The sequence below is a fragment of the Centrocercus urophasianus genome, unplaced genomic scaffold, assembly GCF_019232065.1.
Source record: "Centrocercus urophasianus isolate 14NV4802_14NV808 unplaced genomic scaffold, USGS_Curo_1.0 seq_10, whole genome shotgun sequence".
NCBI lineage: Eukaryota > Metazoa > Chordata > Aves > Galliformes > Phasianidae > Centrocercus > Centrocercus urophasianus.
In genome coordinates, this window is record NW_024884142.1 from 100,340,343 (window position 1) to 100,368,324 (window position 27,982).

Below are 27,982 nucleotides of genomic sequence, written 5' to 3' on the forward strand. Positions count from 1 at the left end.
CACTAAAGTCCATCCAGTTATGGGAAGGTTCGAATTCTTTCCCCTGGGTCCTCCCCAAGTTTAAAAACACACAGTGCTGTAATTGATGACACAAAGGGACACCCAGCTTTAGGATGGAAAGGCATCTAAAATGTTCACCTTGGGAAAAAAGGAGGTGAGATACACTGAGCTGACTGATCAAAGCTTGGGGATGCTTCTGAGAACCTATAAAGGAAAGCAGCTTTCCCTGGATAAGATGCAATCTGCCTACATGAAAACTGCTATTTCTCATGCAAAAGTGAAATAAAGCCAAGGCATCCCTTATCTAACAAATAAATAAGGAATTGACTATTTCAGTAGTTAGCATATATGTAGGTTGTTCACTACTAAAATAATCACACGCAGTAAGGAAAAAGGAAGAATCTGCATTTGCAAGATTCCAACCAAAATGATACCTATGTATCCAAAGCAATGACTCAAAATGTACCATCAGCATCTCAAAATATTTACTAAATATACACAGAATAAAGTGTGTTACCCCCAAACAACAAGGAAAGAATCCACCTGTGTAACACTATGGATTCCCCACACCAGCCCTGAGAGATTTTAATACAAATTGTTTTTCTGATCTCATTAGCCACATGGCTCCCTGAACTGCTTCTTCTGCTCAGTGGAAGACGAGGGAGATCGGAGAAAAGAGGAAAGCAGGAACTGGGTAAGTCAGCATTAACATCCAAAGACTTGGAAATCCCTGCCTAAAACAACAAAGTGATAAAGCTGTAAGAAAGAACTCTAGCAATTATCACTAGCTACAAAAAGACCACCTCCTGATGCTCAGAACTCTGTACTGATGCATATAAAATCACAAGGCAAATTCATGTGAAGTCCCAAATTCTCCTAACCCCTTGGCTAAAATGCATGAGATCCTAACAGGATAACACAGGAAGAATCTGAACTCACTAGCAATTCACAACAGAAAATTAAGACTCAAAGTGCCATGTTTTACATACCTTAAATATATCTTTCGAACACTGAGTAAGGATTGTACTGAAGGTAGAAGACAGACCTAATTCAACTAGACTCTCTAGATGAGTCATTTTCTCTGTTTCAGTCTCTTCTCGGGTCTGTTCCAGCGTGCTGCTCTCTATAAGTCCAAAACACCTAAAGAAATGCAGTAAGTTCAGTAAGTACAATTTTAGTTAATTGGAACTGGGAATTTGTATTAAGTTCTTCATGCCAGGCTTTCACCTATCTTTAGCATACTTACCTATCCATAAACTGTAGCACAAAATCTTCAAATTCTGCTGTTGCAGAGCACAGCTCTCTTTCCACCTACAATTTTCCAATGCCAAAAGAACACAGAAGGTTGGCTTTTCTTAGGAAAACATAATATAAAGATACCCTTTATCAACTGCTTCAAAAGCACATTCAAATTTTATGTGACACAGACTACATCACCCACCAAACAGAGTTTGGATAGCTTTGAGTACATGAAAACAATTACTACATATACTTTGCACTGCTCAATCGAGCATTCTGGCCTTGATATTTGGCCAGAATAGCCTCTCAAGGTGAAAAGGGGTTCATCTCTATGGATACAACCTTCAGCCTTTACTACTGATCTTCCTTTCTAGCAGCCTGTCAGTGAGTGCCAACTGTGGCCGTGGTCTTTGCTGCCGTATCTGCATTACACATTCATCATACAAACTCCACTGTCAGCTCTGGAGTGCTGCAGCCTCAGGGCAAGGAAATTAACATTCCAGTAGCACTCTGGCCATTCAAAACCTGTAGCTATTAGCTGCTCTCCGTGCTACATGAAGTCTCCTAAACAGTAGACCAAATTTTCCATGTGGCAGTTCCAACCATGACAGTGGATACTGGTGCTGCCACATTCAGAACATGCTGGACACAAATTATTTCTATCAAAAGTGGAATCAAAAATCTAGTGAAAATCAGAATAGAAAGAATAGAATACAAAAATTATTTCCCATTCCCTCCTTATTTTTTTGTTATGTGCAGAAGAAAAAGGACAAAGCATTAAAAACACTCCTGGAAAACTGGCAGGGAGACCAAGGCTAATAAAGGAGAGGCAGCAAAGTTAAAAAAGAAAAGGTGCTCCCTGTCTAATGATGTTATCTCTTCAACAGAGGAGATTAGGAAAGATCTGAAGAGACAGCAATAACATCCTAATCAGAAAAGAGAAACCTAAATACAGGAACACTTCAAGAGTACAAGTATTTTGCAATAGTTTCCCATTGCAGGGAAACAGCCCTTAAAGGCATGTTAAAGGTAAGTGTGTATCTTAAAACAACTCTGCTATCAGCTCCACCACGCTGACTAGAAGCAAATGCAACAAAAAAATAAAGTTTGTGCAGAACATTTTTTGTTTAACGTAGCTCACACCCATAAAAAGACTGCAGCAAACACACTACACTTCTGAACACAATTAGACTAGAAATTATGCTGAAGTCTGTAAGTTATGGTTTCATTTTTACAACTGCACAGTGCTCTTACCTCTGAGAGATCATCCCTTTCTTGCAACACAGACGAACAATCTACTAAAGGCACCAAAGTAGAAAATGTTGCAATAAACTGGAATGTAATCTGTTGAGAGTTGCAAACAGCTCTTTAATAAATGCTGTATTCTACACATTAAAAAGCTTTCCCAATTAAAGTATGGCAGCTAAAACAAATCATTACATAAAAAGAAAATTCTACAGATCAATTCTTTCAGTCCAAAACACCACCTAATTATTCCTGATTTTGGGTTGAAAAACTAACCAAAGTTGTAACTACATAAAGAAAACTATTTTCTGGTAAAATAACACTTTTCTGTTGGATTTTGAAGCTAAAAAGGCTGATGTTAAAATTTTTTGAGTAGTCAAGGAAAATGAAGCCCTCGCGACATGGGCTTCTGGGACTTGACTTAATGAAACCTAGCAATAAATAAAAGGTTCTCTGTATTGGCTACCAAATTTGGAACACCTATTTTTAGAGCCGCCCAAAAAATCAGAACAATGCTTATCACAGTCTGGTGTCAAAGATTCACGTGGCAGTCCAACAAGCCAAAGGCATTATCTTAAGTTAGAAGCTTTATTATCACGTCTTTGCAAGCAGTGTTGTGCCAGGAACAAAATCATGCAAAGAATTTCTGGAAATACAAGTTTTCCTTGCATTCATACCAATGTAACAAAAGCTTTCAGACCGAGGCAATTAGCTAAGTACATTCAAAGAAGAGGTAAGGTTGATACACTCACCATGCACTTGCTGAAGTCATTTGGATCCACTCCAGGCAAAGCTCTCATCAGTAGAGGTAGCATGTGTGTTGGACCTTCAGGAAACCACTTCCCACCAGATACCAGACTACGAGCTACTCCGATTACACAGCTTAAAGTAGCCGTGAGCTGATGAGGTTCTGTCAGTGTCTCAAGTGCAGGATATGTCCTGTAGGGTGCAGGAGCAATCATATTAGGAAAATCATTGTTTTATCACAGAAAATAAAAGAACAATTTGTCTTGTCCTTTTGTTTGTTTGTTTTACAAAAAGGTACACAGCTTCTGCAAGAAAAGATTAAGGAAATCAACAGTTCAGAATGTCCTTTTGGTAATCTTTCCCCAATGGACTTAACATTTGTATATTAACAGCTGTTTCTTTCAAAATTTCAGGATCAGGTAATTTGTTAGCAGTTGCTGCATGGAAATTAGTAACTTTGTGTAGCCCTAGATTCAATGCTATTACATTCTTCTTGTTTTAGGGTGTTAAGGACAAATTCCTGCAGGTGGTTTAGCAATGAGGAGGTGGTCCTTAACTACAGAACTCTCACCATTCTACTGCCAGCAGCACTACATAAGCTGATGGAAGCTGTGTACATTAAAGTGTAAGGTTTGTGTAGCGTGCAAGAAAATTTGCCTCAACTGCCTATGAACAGAGAAATTGAAATGCATTTACAATTTTAATTTAAAATCTGTTAAGTTACCAGCATTTCTAAGTTTATTTATTTATTTTTATGGTAGGTACTTCTCAGCAAACTGTGTAGCACTTTGTACAGTTGTCAATAACCTACCATTCAAACAGGAGTCATAGTGCTACCCTTGCCCTTCATCACCTAAAGCATAAAGAATCTACATCTTCTCAACAAAATGAATTCACAATTGCAGCCAAGGCAAACTTATCAGGGATAGCTCTATCTACAGAGCAGACGTTCAGTCTGCTCTCAAAATAGAAGCAGTAGTCAGACCCAATACTGATGTTCACTGCTGTGCCTGTTAGAAATGTTATGCTTGAAATATTTTCATATAACGGCAGATTAATCAAGACTTCATAAACAGTTGAGTCAGTATGGTATGGAACTCAGGAATGGCTCTTTTCGATACAAATTCATTTCTCCACTGGTTTTATAACACAAGCTGGTAAAGTATGAAGGACTGCATGGGGAAACAAGGGCAAGAGCCTAGAAAGCAAGCTTCCACTGAAGACAGGAAGGAGTTAGTTCTTTGGAATTTCAGGCATCGAGGCATTAGTAGTCATACAAACCAACTACTTTATACGGACACATACTTCTGTGATTTGCTTACCAAGTCAAAAGCAATGACACTAATTTTAAACAATCCGTAACACACACATCCTGACACAAAACAGAAGCATTACACAAACATGCAGTATCACCACTCATATTTGGCTCTAAGACAAAGCTGACAAGGCAGCACAACACGGCTGGTAAATAGACACTATAAAGTTGCCTTTTAAGCTGACTCACCCCCATCTCTCAGAAAATGATAACAGAAATGCAGACAATCTGAGGGACTGCCCTACATGACACAAACTATGGACAGCTCCCAGAAATCTTCCATTAACCAGATGTTTAAAAAAATAAACCCAGAAAAAATCACGTCCTCCCCTCAGCTGACTGCTCAGTAGTGCTCATTAAGCTTAATTTAGCAACACCTCTCACTGGAAGCATTCATTGCAGCAAGGAGACCGCATGTCATCCAGTAAGTGCTTTTGAGTATTTACCTGCTGGAAAGGGAACAGGGAGGCTGACACAGTTCATACTTACTTCTCAAGTACGGGTGGAATTACTAACTCAGGACGCATCAGTGCAAGGTTCTGCAGGGCTTGGGCAGCCTCCAGGCTTCCAGTTTTACTAAACATAGCCAGAAGAACAGGCTGAATAATGCATTCTACAAAGTCTGTAACATCCTGATCAGTAAGTTTATGACTATCAGGCACAGGAGTTAACCAAGTCGGCTTCTTGTAGCGCTCACGATGCAGCCTTCTGACAACACTGCTGGGCAACCTCTGAAGTAGTTTCATCAGTTTGTTCTGTTAAATACGTGAGAAATGCTAGTTAGTCACCCTGCAGTATAAGAAACTGAGGTGCTAACTGACCAACACAGCAAGTATTTCAAAGCTATATGGCTACAACAGAGGAAAATTCAGAAGAGCTCTAAAATGCAAGGCTCCTCGCATCATTAAATTTCAGTTCCCAAAATACTAACAAATAACCTGCAAAGAATGTTTTTTTTTTTTTATGAGAAACTCATTCAAGGTATGCAGTCAATAACCAAGATTACTTACCACTAATTAGGACACATGAGAGCATTCTCTGCAGAGTCACACTCAAGTAACATCCTATGCTAGAACAAGTCAGCTCTTCTGACACAACTTAGACCAGTTCTGTCATTTTAACCTGTACTTTTATCAGCTATCACAAGGGTATTCTTAAGTATTCTAGCAGAAGACTAAACCATCTACACCACAAAAAAAGTCAAGCTTTGCCAGATTAGATATGCATTAAAAATGCGTTTTTGTTTCGGTGAAACAAAACCAGGTTTTGCTAGCTTAGAAATGGTAAGTCAGCAACATGAAAGGGTATAATGTGCTCCTGGCTTGAGAATAAAAGTATAACTTGAATCACAGTATTGACAAACTGAAAACTAAATCCTCAAAATACGATACGACCAACAGACAAGCTGGCTACTAGAGCACATAATGCATCAAACACGTTTGATTCAACAGTTCTGCTTTGCTTACACCAAAGTTATTGTTCTGACATGCAAAAACTCACCAGCCAACGTCCATTATTTGAAGGATGGTAAAAAGAAGCAATGCTATTGAACAACCCAGACAAGTGCTTCTGTACTAGTTTACTTGGTCCACCCTGTGAAAAACAAAGCACAGAATTTTATTACGCAGGCTAAGTTAAAATGAAAAGATAACACACAATAGTTCAAGAAAAAGAGAGTACTCATTTACCACAGCCATATTTCAAACATCAGAATGAAATACGCAACCCTCAACTCAGCATTAACCAGCAAGATCCAGCTGATCTGATGAGGTTCACTCTAAAAATGAATGATTTAATAGGTAGGGAGGTCTTAGGCATGCATTCACAGTGGCCTTCATAGCTAGCTCTTCCAGAATGCCACAGACAGCAGCTATGAAATAAACCTTGGAACTGCATTCCAAGCAGACAGTGAAACAATCTACCTTTAAACAATCCTTGGGCAAAAGTTAGCCTAAAAAACGCTTTTGCTGTGAGCTGAACAGAACATTATTTCATATGCTTGCTTGTTTAAAGCTTTGTGTTAAAAGTTTTTGTTATAATTCATGAAAAAGTTACTAACCATCATGGCTGTGATCCACATTACTGCATGTCCTACATCATAAGCGTTTGTTAAGAATCTTGGAACCACAACTTGATTACTTCCCACCGGAAGATTTAAACTCCTCAAAATTCTGGTAAAAATCTGTATTGAAAAAAAAGAAAGAAAGAAACAGAAGAAAAAAAGGTTGCATGCTGTAAGTCAGCCATGAAATAGGAACGGCGCAGAAAGCTACCATGGCAAAACACTCCTGTGAAGCTCTGTTTGCTTGGAACAAATATTTTCTGGGCAAAGTAACCACACTTTTAGGAGCAGCTAGTTTCAAATGGCAAGTGTGAGGTGAGGACAGAAAAAGTATTTTCACAAGAAAGCTGTAATACTTTAACTCCTTGAAAAATTCAGAAGTCTAGATTTCAAGTTAGCAGCATGAGAAAAATGAAATGAAATATGTATAGCCTGAAATCACTTCAGACAATACATATTCTCCTCACACACTGCTGAAGGGGTGGCACACGTAGGAGAGAATGAACAGTTTTCCAACCATTTCCATTACATTTCATGCAAAAGAAGTAAAACACATGCATCTCTCTTCATTTTGTTTCGTAACTCTCATTTCCCCACAACAACCCCCACAAAAAGGATCAGTTAACCTGGATTTGTAACACTTCCTACAGAACGCTAACATAGAAAGTCATGGACCTTTCCTTGTTTGCAACAGATGCACAAAAAATAATAAACAGTTAAGATATTTAAATGTAACAAATAACAACAGGGAATTAAACCAAATTCCAAAATGTTCTGTTACAAATGGGGCCACAACAGCAATGCAGATGCTAAAGAGCAGCAGTGAGAAGTAAAGCCAGACCTTACACAAGCACGTCTTTTTAGTACTGTGGTGCAAACACAAAAATAGACACTTGAAAAATGTCAGTGTTACCAGTTTATTTAAAAACAAAAAGAAAAAACCACTAGCTTTTCAGCTGAAGTTAACTCAAAAGAACAGCTAAACCACAACTCTGTCAGGAAGGATTTTAGCAACCAGTCAAAACCCACCCACGTTATTTGGGAGAAAAAAGCTAAATCTTACTCTTCCAAAGAAGTTAAGATGTAAAATGACATCATGTAAATACCAGTACTGTGCTGGAGATCTTGATTATTATTTTTAAATATTCCATTTAAACGTCTCATCAGCAAAGCATATAACACATTAACACCTTGAGACATGCCATTATTTTGTGTTTCTTTCTCCTATTATCACAAGGTCTGTTACAAATACCATAGCACAAAATAGTGGGGCAGACCTCTAGTTAAAAGCCTTTGATATTTTTTAGCATAACACAAGTTAGTAAAAACACTAATTAATACCACTGGTACCAAGTGAAGAATAATGGCTCGGTTGTACTTATGTCTCATTTTCTGCTTTTACTCTTTGAGATAAAATATAAATTACTGTTTTTAATCTGTATTAGGAACACCTTGCATGGAAACAGCCTTCAATTTCAGAAATGTTTATATCACAAACACATTAAAATTGTACAATTTTCTCTTCAACAAGAGGGTCTTAATTACTATTTTTTTAAACAATATAACTACTATGAACATCTTTAAAAATCCGTGTGGTGAAAGACTGGAAAGTGGTACATATCAAACGAATGTCATTAGCATTTACTTCCAAAGGGGATTAATTGTATATATTCAGACAGCACTTCTATATGGAAAGGTATTTTGTTGCTTTGGTTGGGCTTTAAGTCAGGTGATAGCAGTACCAACTTCCAGAGGTTTTTCTTACAAAAGGATAGCTCAAATCAGGTCTTCAAATGAATGTATCTAACTGAAAAAGCTGGGGCTCTGCAGTATAAGACCCACAAAGGGAACATGCATCATCCTTTGAATGTTAACACTGAAAGTAAACAACGTAATTTCATAAACGAAAAGTATTACCTTCGGTACATAAGGATCCCAGTCAATGTACCCTATGTTGTCAGTGGCCAAGCGAGCAAAAAGATTTACCAGATGCTGAAACAAGAGCAGAAGAAGGAAGCATTTATTAGAATAAATTATAAACGATGAACAAAACTCTTCAATCTACAGGTGCAGATAAAAGCTACCCATAAAATAAAAGCTACCCATAGCACTATAACATCTGCAAAGGGAGATTTCAGTCTGTTAGGACCCACCACAACCGTATTTCACAATGCACCTGTGGGAATCCAACCTGCAGGAGGTCAACCCATTCTTCTGAGCTCCTGCAAAGCAGGGAAGAAGTACTAATTGTGATCTAAGTTCCGGGAGACACAGCCTGTCAAAATTTACATTTCTATGTCTTGAAATTTTTCTATTATTACTATTTAGTTGAGATATAGTATTTCTGGAAGATATACTCACACCCTTCCCTTTTTCTGTGTTCTGCTCTCCACGTTAACATGAAAGACAGAATGCATTCGCCAGCATTTTAGATCTTCTTAACTATTTACTGTTCTACAGCAACTCCGAATGACAACAGATGAACAACAGACCAAAAAAAATTAATTTGTATGTCATATGTTTTGCAAAGACTTTAGCTTTTGCTTGGAATTTTTTTCCCTTTGGAGTAGCTTCCACAGAGCAGATGACTTGTGAACCTCATTTTTACTAAGGCTCAGGGTCTTTCAAGCAATGTCACTTTAAAAAAACAACAACAAAAAACGATCAGTTGGGTGTAGGAGACTATTCATCTTTGTAGCTAAGGTTTGAAACAGACTGCATGTGATAGCTATAAGACAGATTTCTCAGTGAACCCATCATAATACAGCTTAAGCAAAGGAAGAAAGAAAAAAAGATATATATTTTTTTCTTTTAAATAGAATAGGCTCTGGCTTGGGGTTTTCACCAACTTCTCTAACAGAAACTTGTTCTCTACTTTCACAGCCTTTGTCCAGATGATCAGCTGCATCAGTTGATGGAAAGTGTCCTAATGAACATTCTGAAGACAACATACAAATTAGTAGTCCTCCTATATGCAAGGATGAGAAAGACAGGCTCTAAAAAATATGGAGGCTTGGAAAGAAAAATCACAGGTATCCAAAAGCCTACTACTTTCCAACAAGGAAAAGGGCCATGTGCAACCCACTTTGGTTGCCCGTGCATTAGCCAGGTTCTTTGCAATCCTGATTGTAAGTAATACACCATGCCACTCATTAGTACTCAGAGCTGGAGCACCACAACAAGCAATTCATCTAATGAATTACATTAATGAAACAAGCAAGTTCATCTAATGGTGCTTCCTCACTAGTGAAATTATTTGGTGAGCTCAAAGGGGATACTAGCCTATATACAGACACAAAGGAGAACTCAACCAGCATATCTCAAAGGACTATTTAGCTTCTACAGGACCCATCCTACTTAAAATGCACTTGCCTGTGGCTGATGGCTGGCATGTTTTAAGCTTCAGTTTATACATCTCTGTGGCTTGTAGAAGTCCCAGGCATCAGCCTGCAGACTAGATAGCAGTATGTGACTATCTCTGAAGATAGCCTACTGCATGTGTCACGACTGTCTCTTGAGTCCAAAACAGAACTGAAAAGTGTCCTCTGAACAGGGACTTAAAAGGACTACACAAAGAGAGGGAGAGTGTGTGTCTAACTCCTACATCCTGACCATGAGAAAGATCAACCAACCATCACACCTTTTATGAGTTTATTCAAGTAAGGAAATACTTGTCAGGTATCCAAGACTTTGATGTTTCTACCAGTATTTTGAAGCTATAGTGCAGTCAAAAGCAAAGGCCTTGAATAATCCTGCCCAATTCAGAGATTCACAGAAGTACAGTTCACCTTCCAAGCCTGAAGGACAAATTCAATTCAAGACAGTTGTAACCACCACAACAGCGAGACAAACCTCACAATTTCTTAAATGGATTACATTTGTTTGATACAAAACAATACTCACTGAGAAAAAGAAAAAAAAAAAGAACAACCTTTCCCTTGCACCTCAAAGGCAACTCTTTCTGAAGCTTCCCTTCAAACAGCACATCCAACTCCTGCCAAAGCAAGCTGAGAAAAAGCATGCAGCAGACAGAGGTTTAAATTGGATTGTACAGTCAGAACACACGTATACACTGATCTACATCCAAGCTTATGAAAAGAGAGATCCTGTCCTTAGAAGGTGAACAAGACAGAAAAGGAAACATGAAGTAAGATCTTTGGGGAAAAAAAGAAATAAAATGTTGCGCTTTCTGAGCAAACTGTCAAAAGTCAGCTGAAGACAGAAAAATACCACAGACAGCTGCTTACTTATGAAAGTGTGTTGATGTTTCTTTTCTTAAACTAGTTGACAGAAACAAGCCAAATAATGGTTCTAAAAGTACAGGCTGTCATCTTTCTGGCAGAAAGACGAGACAAAATTGCACTTTTCTGGATAACCATCAGGAAGATGCAGGAATGTCTATAGACAATTATAAATGAAACTTGTTCAAATCTGGAAAATTGCCATTTGTTTGAACAAAGACTGCCTTCCCCTAACTGTGAGGAAACCAAACTGAAACTAGGATGACCTGTACAGGAGCCTTCTGACACAAAAACTTCCAGAGAGAGAATGGGCTACAAAGGTTATATTACACGGTATTTTGGGAATTAGCTTTCTGCAATGACACTGAGAAGTCTTCCCTGTATACATAGGCAGGAGATTAGCGAAAGAAGCCAGATGGTCAATGAGCTTATGTTCACATACAATTGGCACATTGGTCATTTGCCAAATTTCACTGCAGTAAAGCCAAGGCACAGATCAGCAGACACCAACAGCACTAAGGCTGCCTGGGGTGTTGTCTAGAGAATATTTTTCTTCTCACTTCTTAAGTTCATATCTGATCATGAGATGTGTATGAAAAGGCAGGCAGATGATTTTACTTGTAAGATATAGCCTGATGGTATTCTTGGCCAAGGTGAGCAAAGCTCTTTATTGTGTCTAAAATAAAGATGACAACAACTTATTGCAGTCACCGCAAAGTAGAAGAAACTAACCTCTGTGAGATTGCTTTGAAGACAGATAATTGAAGATCAAAACAGACTCTAAACATGGAAGCACGTAACAATGGTAGTGCAATTAGAACAATTTTAGAGCGTCATCCTGGATGTGAAGACTGACTTTCCATTTTCAAAACAAAAACATCTTTGCATGAAAGCCAGGCTTCCAGCAGTACTTAGGGCACTTCTTTTGAGAGCAGCCTTGTCGCACAGGTAGTATGGGAATTATATGAAAATGTGATCAGTGCAGTGCAGAAATGGAACACTGCCACCAATGTACCTACAGGAAATTAATGCAGTAATAGAGACAAGAACAAGCAGGGAAGCACACTAAAACCGATGTCCGAAAGACTTCAACACAAATTCAAGGCAGGGTTGCAAATCAGAAGTTACATTTAAATTCCTTTGCACTTCAAAATAAGTGTACCTGTTTTAGAGGTAGTAAAGTTGAACTTAGAAGGCATGGAAAACATTCTGTGTTAGATATACACCCACTTACACTGAGGACAGCAGTACAAGTGTACTGCTAAAAGGCAGGGAAAAAAATAAAACAGAGTGACTGAACACGAGCTCTAATGGAAAGATACCCCATTACTATTCAAAATTAGAGATGTGAAGAATGTCACAAGGAATAAAGATGCAATTTCACAGAATCTAAGTTATAGAAATCACAGTAGCTCTTTTCATCATTGTAAATGTTAGCAGGCAGTTCAAAAAAATTCCCATGGTAAAGGGAAGCTGCCTGAGATGGTGATTAAACAATGCTCACTGTGCACAAAGTGCCATCTCCTTTATTCAGCCAATAACTTCTTGCTAACAGTCATGACATTAGCACCATTGTCTTCTCATAATAGTAGAAAGAAAAAATACCCATTAAATAGATCATTGTTCAACTTCATAACATAGAGTAGGAATTTTTAAATGGATCTCTTCTAGTGAAGATGAATAATCAATACTTACCCCTTCCCACTGGGGAAGATTTTGAACAGAAACCCAAAGGCCTATAAATTCAGAAAACCAAAGCCTGCAAGAGAACATAAAGTAACTTTTATGTTGTGAAAGCAACCCCTCCACTACTTGACATTTATTTCTCATTTTGCCAGGTGGTCTCAGAAACTCACCTGCCCTTCTAACTCATACAAAAAAATATATATATATGCAATCAACATGGACATGCTTGTATCCCTTCATCTCCTACAGTATCCTCCCCACCTCCAACTCTGATCCTTATCTACTTCAGCTTCATCGTTTCAATACATATTGCCATTCTGGCGCAGGCAAACTGAATGAAAACAGATCACACTTCATTCCCTTCTAGTTTAAAATTTAACATTTTTCCCTACTGACCAATGGTTACAATTGTCACTATTTTCTATTCTGAATTCATCCGAATCCAAGGATGCAAATCCTCCACGCCAGTCCCTTGCTTAAATTCATTCACAAATAATGAGGGCTGCTCTGAAAGTAATGCTTCACATTTTATTACATTGGCCCAGAGGCAAATGTCGGGAGGACAGAAGTAGAGGTTGAACCTTCCCAACAATATTCTGTTACACTTTGTTTCTGTGTGACAGATGGCAGCAGAAGAGCAGTCTGACAGAGTGCCATCAGACATGGAAGTACATGTGAAGCAAAGGTATGGGACTGAATTCTTCTATGTGGAAAAAATGGCACCCGCTGATATTCACTGGTGCTTGCTGAACATTTATGGAGACCAAAAATGTGAACATCAGCACAGTGAGGTCATGTGTTCCAGAAATGGTGACAGTGACATGAAAGACAGGCCATGTTCTGGATGGCAATGGAGATTCTTATGAGCATGGATGCAGATTCCTATGGATGCAGACTGTTGTTCACTGCTGGCAAAAAAAAAAAAAAAAAAAAGCACAGCTAGCAATGGTGACTATTTTGAAAAAAGTGTTGTACACTGAGACTTGGCTCTATCAAATAGTGCTAGCACGCTCCGGTATGCGTTGTAGTTTCCATGGAAATAAACAGGAGGAGTTATTTTTGGAGGGACCTACACATTTTCACTTCCTTTCTTGGGAATTTTCACCAATCCTGTATTGAAAATATTAACTCTTGCCCTAGCCAGCTTATGTAGTCCCTACACAGACTTAATATGCATCAAACCCCACCTTAAACACGATCCAGATAGAGAAACATTTGAAGGACAAGATGCTTTTTCATTTTTGAACTAATTTCCTACAGCAAACTTCTGACTGTCTCACATTTCTACGTCTTGATAGCAGATTAAAAACCTCCACCTCATTCTCAAATTCATAACAGTTGTAACTTCAGCCTATGTGAAAGCCACATCAGAAGCTACACTAAAGGCGTACAGGTACTTAAAATTGTGTTATGGTTAATAATTTCTATTATGTTACTATTCTTTCACTGGCAACATGCATTCAATTCAATTTAGTTTGCTTTGCTGTAGATTGTGTGCCTTACTCTTGAGAAGATAAACTCAGAACAGGCAATAAAATGCCACCAGATTACTTTTTACAGAAGGAGAATTTCTTTCTTGAATTCCACAAATGCTCTTAAAAGCTACCATTTGGTCTGCTGGTAGACCGGGCTGGAGGCATTTGTGTCCCCAGTAATTCTATGCTCAAGCAGAAACAGGTAGAACTGAATGAGAAGATCCCAGTAAGGATCTCCTACATGAAAAACAATTCTGAAAGCATTGTAAACAAATGCTGCTCCATTGCAAAAATTGAAATCTGGAAATTTTTAATTTAAAGACTGTTTATAGAACAAGTGCTTTTGAATATGTACAGCTATTCTGATCCACTCATTCATTTCCATACTACTTTTTTTAAATGAGCATATCATTCTGTACAACATGAATTCAAGAGATATATACTTAAAGGAAACACCACACAATTTGGTTTACCTGAGTGACTTCAAACGTCATCCTGTAACAGACAATCACTTGTAACAGAACATTATACCAATAGACATCCTCTTATACTTACTTGAAACCCTTATGGTGAAGCTCAGGAGGAAGGGTAGTAGGCAGAAACAGCTCAAAGTAGGTAATAGCCTTTTGCATGGTAACATCAAAGGGGCACATCAAAGGCCGCCACTCATCTAGCATCTCTGCAGTGGCATCTTCTGGAAAATACCTGAAGACAAGGAAACCATTCAATAGATAAAGACTCGGCTTTAAATCCGGGAGGAGGGGGGGCATAGCTTGGTTTTGGTTCTAAACATTTAAATTCATTAAGCTATTTGTCATAAATCTTAGTTTTACATTAAGACAGTGGCAATAAATAGGTGCTCTTCAACTTCACTTAACCTTCACAAAATACAAGAACAAATCATTTTAAGTCTCTACAGCTCTGCAGCTTTCAAGCTGCTAGCTAAATTAATTAAACTGCTTCAGGCATACACATTCTTAGCAAATGTAACAGCTAAAAACCTGAAAAACAAAGCAGCCTTATCAAGTGATATACTAGTTTAATTAGCTATTAAGGGATTTTCAAACAATACTATTTAAAAAAAAGTTACAGCCTAAGATACCTGCAGTTTGTCTAAACACTACAACATAAAACACGTCTGTCCCTTAGTTTTCCACCTTAAGCAGCCTACGAACCTGAAGTATTGATCATTCACAACTTCAGTAAAACAGAAAAGCCTCTGCACTCCAACCCAAACATCTTATGGTGAGGTAAAAGAGGTAAAGAACGGCTAATAGGGTTTGGTGGGTTGCTTTGTGTTTGTCTTAAATACTTTTCTTTCCCCTCTTCAAAGTAATACTAAAGATATCAGTTTCAGAAGACTTGGTTAACTTACGGTCTGCAGCTCTTCACAAGCGTTTTTAGAACACTTTCTACAGAACTGAAATAAAAAAGAAAACATTGGGGATACTGTATTACCAAACCTCTAGGACAGCATAAAGTAAAGAACTATTTGACGATTCTGCCTCAAGAGTTTAAGATAACGTTGATGCAATTAGATGTCTTCAGTGAACATGCAGTAGCTAATCACCTTTCACACAGACCAAATAATACAGATTAAAATTGCTTTCCTAAGTTCCTGCTTCTACATTTCAGATAGCATTATGATATTCACCAAGTTTTAACTACTGACTGAAGAATTATTACCCTTTCTAAGAAATAACATCCTGAATTTAATCCATGAATAACCAGCAAAGCAAAAGTAACCCTTCAGAGGAAGCTGAAAATACGACCAGAAATAAATTTGTGGATTTTTCAGATAAATAAAAGCAACAAAATTCATCAAGTTACTATTAAAGTCTACATACCATATCTGACCTTTTCAGTCTGTTGATTTTTTAAATTTTTATATTTTTATTTACTTAGTGATTCTAAGAGAAGCAAAGTATCTGCAAATCAACAGTTATTTCATTACCTTCCCCTCACGCTTTAACAGCTGATTTTTAAATGTTTTACTCACAGGAGAAAAATACATTCTAGAATTATTACAGCATTTTAACATAGATTGTCACGGGATGCCAAGCCATTAAAAAAAAAAAAAAAAAGGATTAAAATAAACTTTAGAATAAACTCAAAGAACAAAGGAGACAGAAGAGACGGCTGGAACCACAGCGGCTGTCCATTTCCACGTCTGTCAGCTCCAGCCCTCACTGCAAGACCAACTCAAGACTAAACTGCACTTTTACCAAGGATCATTCCCTGAGCTCGTGTTCAGGCAAAGGAGCTTCTTACATCTTTCAGATCCATTTATGTACCCTTAATAGACAAAACTGCATTCTTCAGATCACCACAAAAATAAAACAAAATAAAGTAAAGCTACAGAAATGCTATTTCGATCAGAATAAAGATGATACAAGTTTATCATCTTTAGAATCTTACCAAAGATCAGTTTAGATGAGTCATTTCAGGACACACCAATACAGAGCATGCACACACTCTCTCTAGTCCTACACAAATTAAACTGATCCTGAACAAGCTGAGGGAGACAGAAAAGAATGAACCACCCCTAAAGCAATGGGGTGTGTGCACAACTTACTCTTACACTTCAACACAGACTGCAAGCCAACAAAAGCCCACCCAGCCCTCAGCACACTGCTCCAGTTCAATAAGTACTCCAGAAGTTGCAAAATTCTGCACATTCTATCCACCAGTGAGAAAGTAAATGTTATCTCTGACAGAATGAAAACTGGGTTTACTAACAGCTTCTAAAATACAAAGGAAAATGTCCAACAGTTCATTAAACAAAAAGACAAAACTCCATCAGAAACTCATAAAGATTCTAGTTCAAAGTGAATACAGTTCTTGAAAGAGTTAGGAAATGGGTAATAGTTGTTCCAAGAGCAGATAAAGCACAAACCAGCAACGTTCCTAGAGACAATTAAAGAGCTACACAGTAACTGTTTGTGTGGCAAGCACATATTCCTACACTATTACATTCTACTGAAGTAAACTATGCCTGTGATCAATCAAAGGACAAAAGAATTTTAAGATACAAATCCTAATGGCCAGAGATCAATAAACCTTTCAAGTTCACAAGTTTTAAGTCAAATTTGAGCATGCAAGTAAAAGAAAAAGGAGAAAGACTGAGAGGGCTTTCCTTCCCTGTCTCCTGATACCAAGTTCAAAAGGAAGACAGGAAAACAAACCAACAATAAAACCGCAGCAAGCTATTTCTTTAGGGTGGAAGCTTCCATCTAAGATACGGTGAAACCACAGGCCAACCACAGAAAACTTGCCAGAGTCCAGTTGGATGACTACCAGTTAGAAAAGACAGAAAGACTGTAACTGGGGAGAACAAGACATTGCTGGTTATTGTTTTCGTTATCAGTTGAACCAGCTTTCTCTAATCTCTTAGCAGTGGCTTCTGTTCCACTCCTGTTATACTTTTTACACAACCATTACTACAGAACCTCTCAAATACCCACAATTACTGTGCTAGCAAATTGCTGTGTGCTGCTGCACCATTACCCTTAGCTGGGGACTAAGCGAGCACAGCAGCAAACAACTGCACACATAAGCCACATGGACCAGCAGCACACCAAAGGTATCTGCTATTAATTACCAGTAGTGCTCATTTAGTCAGATAAAAAGTCTTCTCATCCCTCTGCTTTAGCTCCTCCTTATTACCTGAAGGATTAGCATCACATTATTATACCACACCACGTGGATTTGTCACTAATCATCATTTTGGCTCTACATGATAATCTTCCTCATTTAGCGAGGATGTAATTCTTGTCATTTGTAAACCTATTTTTTTCTGCCTTTTCAAAGAGAAACATGTTTCACTTCATACTTCATACAAACTGACACGCTGACTCCTACACCATCAAAAAGCAGTAAAAGCCCCTTTTTCAATTGCTCACAACAGATTCAGGCCTTAAGGGGCATTCTAAGCCTACAGTGGACGCTCCACTATAAGAGTTGAAGACAACAAAAAGAGCAACCAGCTACAGCTTCCCAAATAGCATCATTCCAGTGAATTTCCAACTATGTTGGCCCCAAATCAGTATCTTGTTAGTAGAACAAATTTCTTCCAAAAAAAGAAAACCCAACCAAAGAAATACACAAATCCAAACCACTGCAATGCTGAAGTCTCTCCCTGACGACTACCTCACTTCCACTTAGATCCCCTAAAAAACTACTTCTGAATTTACGTATAAGCTAAATCTTCTGTTTGTTTTGGTCTTACTGTGAAAACTCCTAGCAGACCCTACCAACACAGGAGCTCTGTCTCACACTTCACAACGACAAGGTCATTGCTGACTATTTTCCAGAATCTATTAGCTCACTGCCCAAGCACTTTCCATGATTTCATGGTTTTTAATAGCAAAGTAGACCTGCACGGTGACATGCACTCCTGCACGGATGCTTATTTACCCATTTTCAGACACTACAATTACTCAAATGTAAAATTCATCTTTCATTTGACCCTTCAGATACATATGCTGGTTAAATTAGTTAGCATATAGCCACTTGATCAGCCACTTCACACACGCTATCTTGTTTCCCAATTAGAAATGCTTACATACAGTGCGACATTCTCATAAACAGTGGTGTAATGTTAACAGTCGGTTTTCCAATACATTATTTACACAGAAATTACACCTGTGTGACAAGTGTTACGGTCTAACAGAACATGCAGAAGATTACACATCGGCCAGAGCTGAACAAAAAAAGTCATTCTTACCACCTATGTAATACATTTAGCACAAATGTTTTAGGTGAAGACATGCCTGGTCGATATGAACTGAATGTAAAAAAAGAATAAATAAAATTAAGACAGTAGTTAAATTATCAGCTATGTATCAAATTAACTCAGCTTTTAAAAATCTCTCTTGACATCCACCAAAAAGATACCCTTCGAAGTTGGCTTAAACAAAATGAAAAAGCACCGTATGAGAACAAATCGCACTGCATATGAGGTCTACAGGCGCTACTCTTAATAAAAGCTAGATGTTTCAGACAGACATCCCAACAGCTATCTTTGACCCAGCTTCATCTTCCCTCCCTCTAAGCAGAAGTCTCCCTGCCACCATACCAGCCTCTCGCACAGTAAATGAACAGCGACCAGTCAACACCCCCACAGACAGTTAAGGCAGGTGCTGGCATATGCATGAAAGGATCACACTGGAAAAGGCTCTGCTCCTTTTTCACTTTCAAGCAGTATCTACAGCAAGCAAAATAACACAGGTTTGTAAGATAGTTCACTAGCAACATTATTTTTCCATCTACGTAGCCAGTAGACATTAGTTAAACAGCATTAAAGCTCTGTAGCAAATTACAAAGCTACATGCACTTTCTGCTTGTGTCACATATCAGCAATAGGATCTTGCATTCAAAAAACAGAATCAGTGACAAAACTTTAATATTGACAGGAAGAAAGCCATTTTTAAAGTAAATAAGGACTTTCACTCACTTTTATGTGAAGTTTCAGTTCAAATAAACTGAATTATCTATATAATACCTTTTGTAATTTGCACCACAGGACCTCCTCTAATTGAAATTACTACAAAAACTAATTTTGGCAATCTGGCAGACGGGGGGGGACTGGCAGCAAAGAAAGCAGAAATAAAGTTTTTATTCTTAAAATCTGCAAACCATTCCTAAAACTCTTAACTGAGTTACAAACTGATGTATCTATACCGTACCATCGCTTGGGATGTGCATGCTTACTTCTTACAGAAGGCATCTCACTATTCTCATATGCATTCTGATCTACATCTAGAGCACAGACACAGGGAATGCTTACAGTGCATATATTTAAGAACAGTTCCATCTTTTATTCCCCCACATCCTTACTGTGTTAATACACGGAACAGTAGTCAGTTCACCTACATACTGTTTAAAATGTCAACATTAGATCTGTTAAGCCGTGGGTTATTATCCCAAAGCAAGTTGGAGACCTTCGCTTCAGAATATTTAGTGCTGAACTTGATTACATTCAAAAGGAAGAGCGTAACAAATACAAGTTATTGGCAGAAGGATACACACGACTTAGCACAGCCCTACATGCAACTACTGAAAGGCAGATCATTGAAATATCAACCAAGTATCTTTTTTAACTGTACTTTTACGTATCACAGGTTCTTATTGCCAGTCAAACGTTTCAAAATGCAGACTTACTTGGGAAACCAATTTAATCCAAGATGCTCTGTTTTGGAGTATAATATCCTTTCCAGCATTTCGCAGAGCGGTCTCCACGGTAACTCTAAATCATCCCTGGACAGAAGTTCTTTTTTCCTAATAAAAGAAATACAGCATTTTAGGATTAAACATCTACACCAAGCGCACACCAGAACACCCCAGACCAGGAATGCTGCTCTGAATCACACTTATCTTCAGCATTTGGCACACGTTGCAGGAAGGTCAGGCAGCAAAAAACAAGCCACACATCATTTCTGCATGAACTCAAGCTGTCAAGATCTCCAGCAAGAGTCTGAGTAAGTGAAATAAACATTACTGAGCTGTGAGACAGCCTTCGCCTTCTCTCTGTCTAAGATTCAGTGTTAACACTTAGCTCTCTGATGTTTGCTTTGTTGTAATGTGAAACAACCGTCCTCCTTTTACTCACATGACCACCAGTATGGCTTTGAAAGAGGCACGGCATTCACGTAATGCAATCTCTTAAACCAAGACCATCTGTGCAGAGAAGGTTAAGTGCAGCAACAGTAGAACACACTATTACATTAAAGTACAGAATACGAAGCAAGTGAATTGGATCAACTGCTTAAAGAAGAAAATTTCAGTAGTCAGCAGAATTCTGTACTTACTTTAACAGGTTTATCAACAGGCGTGCAAAACCTTGCATCATGCTGATCTCCAGCTTTGGGATTGTTATCAACTCATACAACAATTTGATAAAAAGCACATGATCTTCTTTGCTAAATTTTCTCCCATACAACCGGATATACCTAAAAAGAAACCACAACATGAGTAAGCAATATTCTTAAGCACATTTATTTTATCTGAGACCAGCTCTTGCTACTCAACAAACCGAAGTGAAGCCCATCTCACACATCTAACAAACAAGAACAGAATCAAAGAAAACCATGGGAATATTTTGACAACTGAAATCAACTACGGGAAAAAAAAAACAACAGACTGACAAATAAAGCACTTCCTACCCAAAAGTCCAGACTGGATCTCTGGCATAGTCTGACTGCTCTTCTATACATACAATGCTCAGAAATTAGAATAAGCCTCTCAAGAAAACCTGCTTTATGATCAGTGGCAATCCTAACAGTCCATCTCAGATTTCTTTTTGCTGGCTGAGAAGACAAGGCAATTATGTACCTGCAAGGAGCAAAACTGAAAGTGTTAGTAATTACTAGTAAGTGGAATTCCTAATTACTACAGGATCCTCTGTACTCACAATTCGTGTTGCTTCTCCTATGGGAGAAATTGGAATTTAACCAATCTTGGTTTAGCCAGCCTAAAACCAATTTTAAAATGTGAAAGAGTTATATAAAACCAGAAGTGTGCTAAAAAGCAGTTACATATCAAAAGCACTATTTGTTTTCAAACTAATGATGTAAAGGAAACATTGCTTAAAATAAATAACCAGAAAGAACAAAGACAGTTTACTGCCTTCCAAGATTCCAGAAACAGCATAACATAATGTTCACACCAGATACCACAAATACAAGGGTTGTATTCTTTCACCTCAGCCCAAAATATACTTGCTACCTAATTTAGTCCCTCTATATTCCCACATATTTAATTTCTTAAAATAAAAAAAAAGCACAAAACAAAACCACCACAACTGTCCCAAGCAGCTGTACTGCACTCATTTTGAGATGGAGAACTTTAAGGAGGGGAGAGGCCACAACATAGAAACTACTTTAAAATGGAGTTTCAAGTGAAGACCAAACCTGACACCTTCCAGCATGGCTAACCAATGTTTTCAGACACTTGCTGCTGCTGTGCTTCACTGCTATCTCCCTTATAACCACTATTTTAAAAGCCAGCTTCGGAAAAGGTGCTTGCTATTTCCAAGCTGAGACTGAAGAAAGGAATACATTTAAATTCATAAAAGTTAAATTCATAAAATTATGCTAGAACCATTCTAAGGTCCTTTTTACAGCCCCAGCAGAGCATTCTGCACTTCACACAGCTATGAACTGCTGCCCACCTGAGAAGTGCACTCCCTTTTTATGACTGCTCCAGCTACTCTTAAACAGTCACACCAATATAGTGTCCTCTGAGCAGCTGTTAGACAAAACGTACAGGATACCAAGTGTGAAAGCAACAACGTGGGGTGAAGCTTACTGGTTATTTTTTGTTTAAGGTTCAGTATAGCTTGGATTGATCTGTTTCTAAGTACACAGCGGCGAAGCTTCGAGGCTCTGCTCTGGTAATGTGAAGAATGCCAGCCCTCACAGTACTTATTTGGTATGTGGGACAGCACAGCACAGCGCTGGAGCTGCTGCAGGAAAATGTTAGGGAGGAAACACTGCTGAAAAAGACCTGCTGAAGGGAATACTTGGGTCGTATATGCTAAATAACTTCAGATGGGCAACCATAAGCAGACACCGACCTAAGAAAGAAAACAAAGTTAACTGCTTCCATTATTGAATTTGTTTTCCAAAACTGACTCCTCCAGCACTGCAAAACGTGGTCGATTACTGGATCTGTTTGACTTTTAAATGCTTCGCTCTCCTCTGCAAACACTAAGGCCTCACTGAACTGGCAGTGGGAAGCTGCCCAGACGAGAAGTTCAGCCCTCTGAACACAGCACACCCAGCACACCCTTCACAAGGTGCCACAGGATCACCTGGGGTTTGGACTCAACAGCCTGACGACTTTTTTCTACTCCACCACTTCCTCAATTTAAAACTCTCTCACCTCCTGCTCATCGTACCCAAAGCCTGTTTCCTTGAATAGATACATTCATTGCTTTTTACTTTTTCTTTTCCCTCCCCCCATTCATCTTCCTCCCATTTCCTTAGAACACGCAGTGGGACAAGGAACACACAGAGCAGCAAGGCTTGGGCAAACCAACAACAGTTTTCAAAGAGGAAGAAAGCCTGCACAGGACGACTCCCACTTCTTCTTCCCTGTCGAATTCATCAGGGGATTTACCTTAAATGAGCAGCGTTTCCATTCACGTCCAACACAGAAGGAAACAAATGAAATAGAAGCAAACTGTATCCTCCTCCACAGGCCCTTAAATCACGTGGATCAAACAGCACCCACCTACACAGCAGCTACCAGCAGCTGAACACATACACTTTGCACTCATGCAGAACTGCAAATACAAAGAGTCTTCTGAAAACAATAGGTGACAACTGTTTTTCGCCCTTAGCCTTCCTTTACTTCCCTTTACCAAGAGAAGGAGGCTGGTCAATGCGATGACTGAATCCCAAAGCAATCCACCTACAGGAGTGTGCTTCCCTCACAGCATATGTCTGATAAATAACCCATAATAGTAATAACACCAAAGGCTCATTTCACTGTGGAACAGAAGCTTCTGAAATCAAGCTCAGCCTCTAACAACTTCCACATTGTTGTCTTTCAATCATAACACACACATCTCCAGACATTTGCCAGCAGCAGTTCTACTACACCAAGTGCTATTTAATTAAGAAACTGAGGGAAAAAAGTGCGAAGAAATGTACAGAACAGAAAGATGTCACTTTGCTGAGTTACTTGAAGCCAAACTGCTCCCACAGCTACCTGCAAAAAAAAAGTCTTTAGGAACTGAAAATCCTCTTTGCAGTTCCATCTTTCCTGCACTGAGTGCAGGGTCTCTGAGCAAAAAAAAGAGACCAAAACTCAATTCCCTCCCCCTCTATAGGTATTAAGTGCCCAATCTCTCACTCCACAACTACAATAGGCCTATTTTTAGGAAACGGACTCTCGTATCAAGTGGACATCCTAAATTATCCTAGAAGTTGGCTGCCCTACTGGAGTTAAAAATTACCTTCACTTATGAAGCTGAGTAGAGCACTCTCTTGAATTCCTAGCTATCTGCTTTCGCTTTCTAACACATAGGACAGCATTACAATTGGCCTAAAACTCGGGTTTTGGCAAACTGCATTGAAAATAGTGACTCATGCTCACTAAAACTACTCCAATCAGATGTGTGTGTACACCATACATGCACATAACCACTGCGTACCCAAAATGAAGGCTTATATTTTTCTGTTAACGACTGGAGGGAAACAGGTAGGGATAAAAAAAAAAGATTTATATTGTGATAGCAATTAAAATACTTCAGCACGTCCCACTGAGAGGCCATCATCCTTGCTGTGCCCTATCATCCAAAACAGCTGAGATACAGTTTTGCATACCTGACACCTAAATGTCATTTTGTAATAGACAAACACATAGATGCCATCGTCAGGAACAGAAGCCCTTTCCTCAGCTCTAAAAACTCCACCCTTACCTATTCAAGCAGAAAGCACAGAAAGACATTTGCGTGTTTTTCAGGCTGCAAAGTCAACTGAACGTGCTTAATTGCTCATACTGCATTAGTGTGCACATTTACAGGCTATGCCCTAGAAGAAAACCTATTTAGTTTCAACATGAAACGTAAAGAAGTGAATAAAATTGAAACGGCAATCTATTTTTGACCTATAAAACAACAGAAGTATGATGCAAGCCCATTTAGACAAATGATTTTGATGCAACGTGTTCTGTTGTGGTCGGTTTGTTGGGTTTTTTTTGGACACTGTAGCAAGTTATACAACAGCTGACATTTGGTTTTCTGCTTTCACAACAGGATTAGTGTTTTATAAGATAGAGATTTTACCAGCCAAAGTCTGGGGAGTCTCGGGGTAATGATTGCTTTTGAATGCCAGTCTTTGAGGCAAGTACTTTCCCTTGCACAAGAAGTCTCACTGAGTCATAAGTTACTTAAGTGGCTGTCTTTGCACGAGAAAGCTGTCTTGCTACACTCTGTATACACATTCCACCAAAACGATCATTTACATGACTTTCTGTTATGCATAAAATGCAAATTACGCAAATTAGACTATACACTTCTTATCTGATAAAGGCCGTTTTTGCTCTTTCCCCTGTTCCTCCCCCACCTCAGTCCATGACATCAGCAAGACGAGAAAGCTCCTTTTAAGATAACAATGTGCAAGTCATGCTCTCAACTGCTGAGAGTATAAGAACTAAAAGACCTCAGGGTCAGCTGTGATGTCAAAATAAGGCAACAGAAACCGATTTCAAATTTTTTAATCCCAAAAAAGACTTGAGTTTCACTTTCATTCTTTGTAGTCCACAGGGTTCATTCACAACCGCATGAAGTTACAAAGCACCTGAGAAGGCACAACAACACGAGTGCACACACCTCGAGTCTTTGATAGAGTGGGTTTTTCTCCTGACTTATTTATGTCTATGTACATCTTAAAATGCTTGCATTAGCGTTTTAAAGTGTACGTGGAATAAAGACACGTCAGACATGACTGAATTATAAACACTGTGAGAATACTGGCCTTTCTGATTCAGGTATCTGTAGCAACCAAGCAAAGCAGAAACCTTACTACTATGAAGATCCATTGCACTCTCCCACCAAAAAAAAAGTTAAATTCATGACAGTTGGTGAGCATGGAGAAAGGGACTAAGCTGGCACTGAGATGAACTGCTTCCCATCAACAGACAACAAAACTTAGATTTTCTAGTCATCCTCCTATAATTTGATATAGGTAGGAAATCAGAACACAACAGAGTTGGGAAATGTTTCATCTAGGCCTAAGCTGTAATAAAAGCATTTAAGCCCGCAGAAGAACTCTGTCAAGTTCAGCTGAGCAGCAAAACACCTCTCATGTTCAGCACAGGCTTATTTTTAAACCAGTGCCACTGTTTCCTTCCCTGCCTGTGACCACATGTGCTCCAAGGCTTGTCTACTGCATAGAACAGGCCAGAAAGAAATCTTTGGACTAAGAGGCATCAGACAAGTTGCACAACACACAATGAATTCAAACTTCAAAGAGCAGGTGGGAAACCACAAATTAGAGCCTCCTGATTCATAGAGTGGCACAGCGGCAGCTCTCAGCAGGTTAAAAACACTGCCCTGAAGCCTGAACCGCTAACGGTCACAGCACCGACAGGACGTGGGGCAATTCTAACACAACCCACACGATTTTAAAGGATTTACATGCCACGTTTAGCCGAGGTGCCTCACGTAGACCTTTATCTTCGTAAGAGCTGTCGTGGCTTACTTCAGCTGGATTAGCATGTGGAGTTCTACCACAACTCCAACGAGGCAACTGAAAGCAGTGGGAGCTCCCTGAGGTTGGGCGGGGGGGTCACGAAGCAGGGCTGAGCTGCTTCCAAGCAGGTTAAACTGTCACATACCAAAACCAAGTGAGTCATTTTGAAACCATCGACGTAGCTCTATCTAAGAATGCCTCCTGGCAAACACAGGCAGCTCCGTACGTACACACCGAACATGCAACGCAGGATCCCTATTGATCTACAACGAGATCAAAAAAAGGGCAGAAAGGAGAATTCCACGAGAGGCTCTCTGGACTCTGTAAGCACACAGCTCGTCATTCCTGGCACAAACACGACTTATAACTACGGAAACGCGTTTAACAACGAAGCCAAGGCGCTAAGCACGGCACAACTCAGCAGAGATAACGCCTCGCTCGGCCCGCTCGGAAAAGCGAGAGGTCACACAGGTGGCCAAGCAGACAGCAAGCAACCAAAGACGAAATAGCGCTCTGAGGCGAAATAACCAGCCGAGAAAAGCCAGCTCGATCCGCAGCGCTCGCAACGGTCCGGGTCGGCTTTGTCCCGCCGCCCCACGCCGCCCAAACCCCCCCGGCGCCGGGCACTCACGTGGAGAGCTTCCTGGTCCAGAAGAGCCCTCCGGGCCACAGCTCCTGCAGCTGCACGGCCCGCGCCAGGTTGCCTTTGATCTGCGCGAGGAAGCGGTCCGCCTCGGCCTCCAGGCGCTCGCCGTAGGGCAGCAGTTTGTTGTAGACGATTTCCTTCTGCGGCGGCGGTAGCTCCATGGCCGGTCCCGCGCCTCCTCCCGGCCCGCCGCCGCCGCCCTCCAGCGCTCCGGCAACGGCGTGCCGCGTCGGCTCCGCCGCGAGAGAGCAAACGGCCGACGACCGCCCGCCCCTCTCGCTTCCGGCGGAAGGCGGGGGCCGAGGGCGGTTCCCGCTCGGCGGAGCGCTTCCTCCGGCCGAGGGACGGGGGCCCGTTGGCGCCCCGAGGGCGCCCTGTGGCGGCGCCGCCATTTCGCGAGAGCCGCCCCGCGCCTGCTGAGGGCTCCGAGCGGCGCCGGCAGGCTGGGCGCGGCGCGCGGCTGTGGAGCGTTGCTGGGGAAAGGCCCTTGCTCCCACTCGAGTTTAGAATTCACTCTCTGTGGTTTTGCGGTTCGTTACAGAGCCCTTCTGTCAAGCGGCAGGGATCCCGAAGTACGGCGCGTAAAGCCGTTCTTCCACCGCCCTCAACGGCTGCGGGAGAGAGCTGAACGTCAGTCACAGAAACACAGAACGGGGGATGTGGGAAAGACCTCTGAGATCACCCAGTCCAAGCCCAGCACACCGTGCCCACTGCCCACGTCCCTCAGTGCCTCATCCCACGGCTCTGGGGCACCTCCAGGTGACCCCACCGCTCCCTGGGCAGCTGTGCCACTGCCTCACTGCTCTCTGGGAGGAGGAATTGTTCCTAACAGCCAGCCTGAACCTCCCCTGGCACTACGTGAGGCCGTCCCCTCCTCTCCCTGCCCAAATGTGAAACAGGGATGGAGTTTGTGATGGAAATAATTAGTCACGGGGTCTGATAGCAGATTGTGAGGCTGCCTAAGAAGCTTATGGTAAATAATAATGCTGGTCACTGAGACAGGGCTTGGCAGTGCCTGGTCCTGCCGTTGGCCTCTGTGGGTGCTGGATAAAGCTGCGATGAATGTGTGATAACAAGCAGTGCTGATAGCTGTTGTCTCCAGCTGTCTGCTAAATATAATTGTTAA

General features: G+C 40.2%; 1 protein-coding gene across 1 annotated transcript in view; it reads right to left on the bottom strand.

Moving 5' to 3' along the window:
* PSME4 (proteasome activator subunit 4) overlaps positions 1-27,039 on the bottom strand; it is a 64,110-nt gene extending 37,071 nt beyond the window's left edge. Inside the window, exons 1-14 of the mRNA XM_042839756.1 lie at positions 26,842-27,039; positions 20,820-20,960; positions 20,173-20,289; positions 15,386-15,430; positions 14,566-14,715; positions 12,545-12,608; positions 8,526-8,600; positions 6,606-6,728; positions 6,047-6,139; positions 5,036-5,301; positions 3,237-3,423; positions 2,494-2,583; positions 1,247-1,311; positions 990-1,140 (exon numbers count right to left, since the gene is read on the bottom strand). Of these exons, the coding sequence (XP_042695690.1) occupies positions 990-1,140; positions 1,247-1,311; positions 2,494-2,583; positions 3,237-3,423; positions 5,036-5,301; positions 6,047-6,139; positions 6,606-6,728; positions 8,526-8,600; positions 12,545-12,608; positions 14,566-14,715; positions 15,386-15,430; positions 20,173-20,289; positions 20,820-20,960; positions 26,842-27,017 (1,743 nt within the window). The 5' untranslated portion in view covers positions 27,018-27,039. The remainder of the gene's footprint in view (positions 1-989; positions 1,141-1,246; positions 1,312-2,493; positions 2,584-3,236; positions 3,424-5,035; positions 5,302-6,046; positions 6,140-6,605; positions 6,729-8,525; positions 8,601-12,544; positions 12,609-14,565; positions 14,716-15,385; positions 15,431-20,172; positions 20,290-20,819; positions 20,961-26,841) is intronic.
* Between the last annotated feature and the right edge of the window lie 943 nt (positions 27,040-27,982).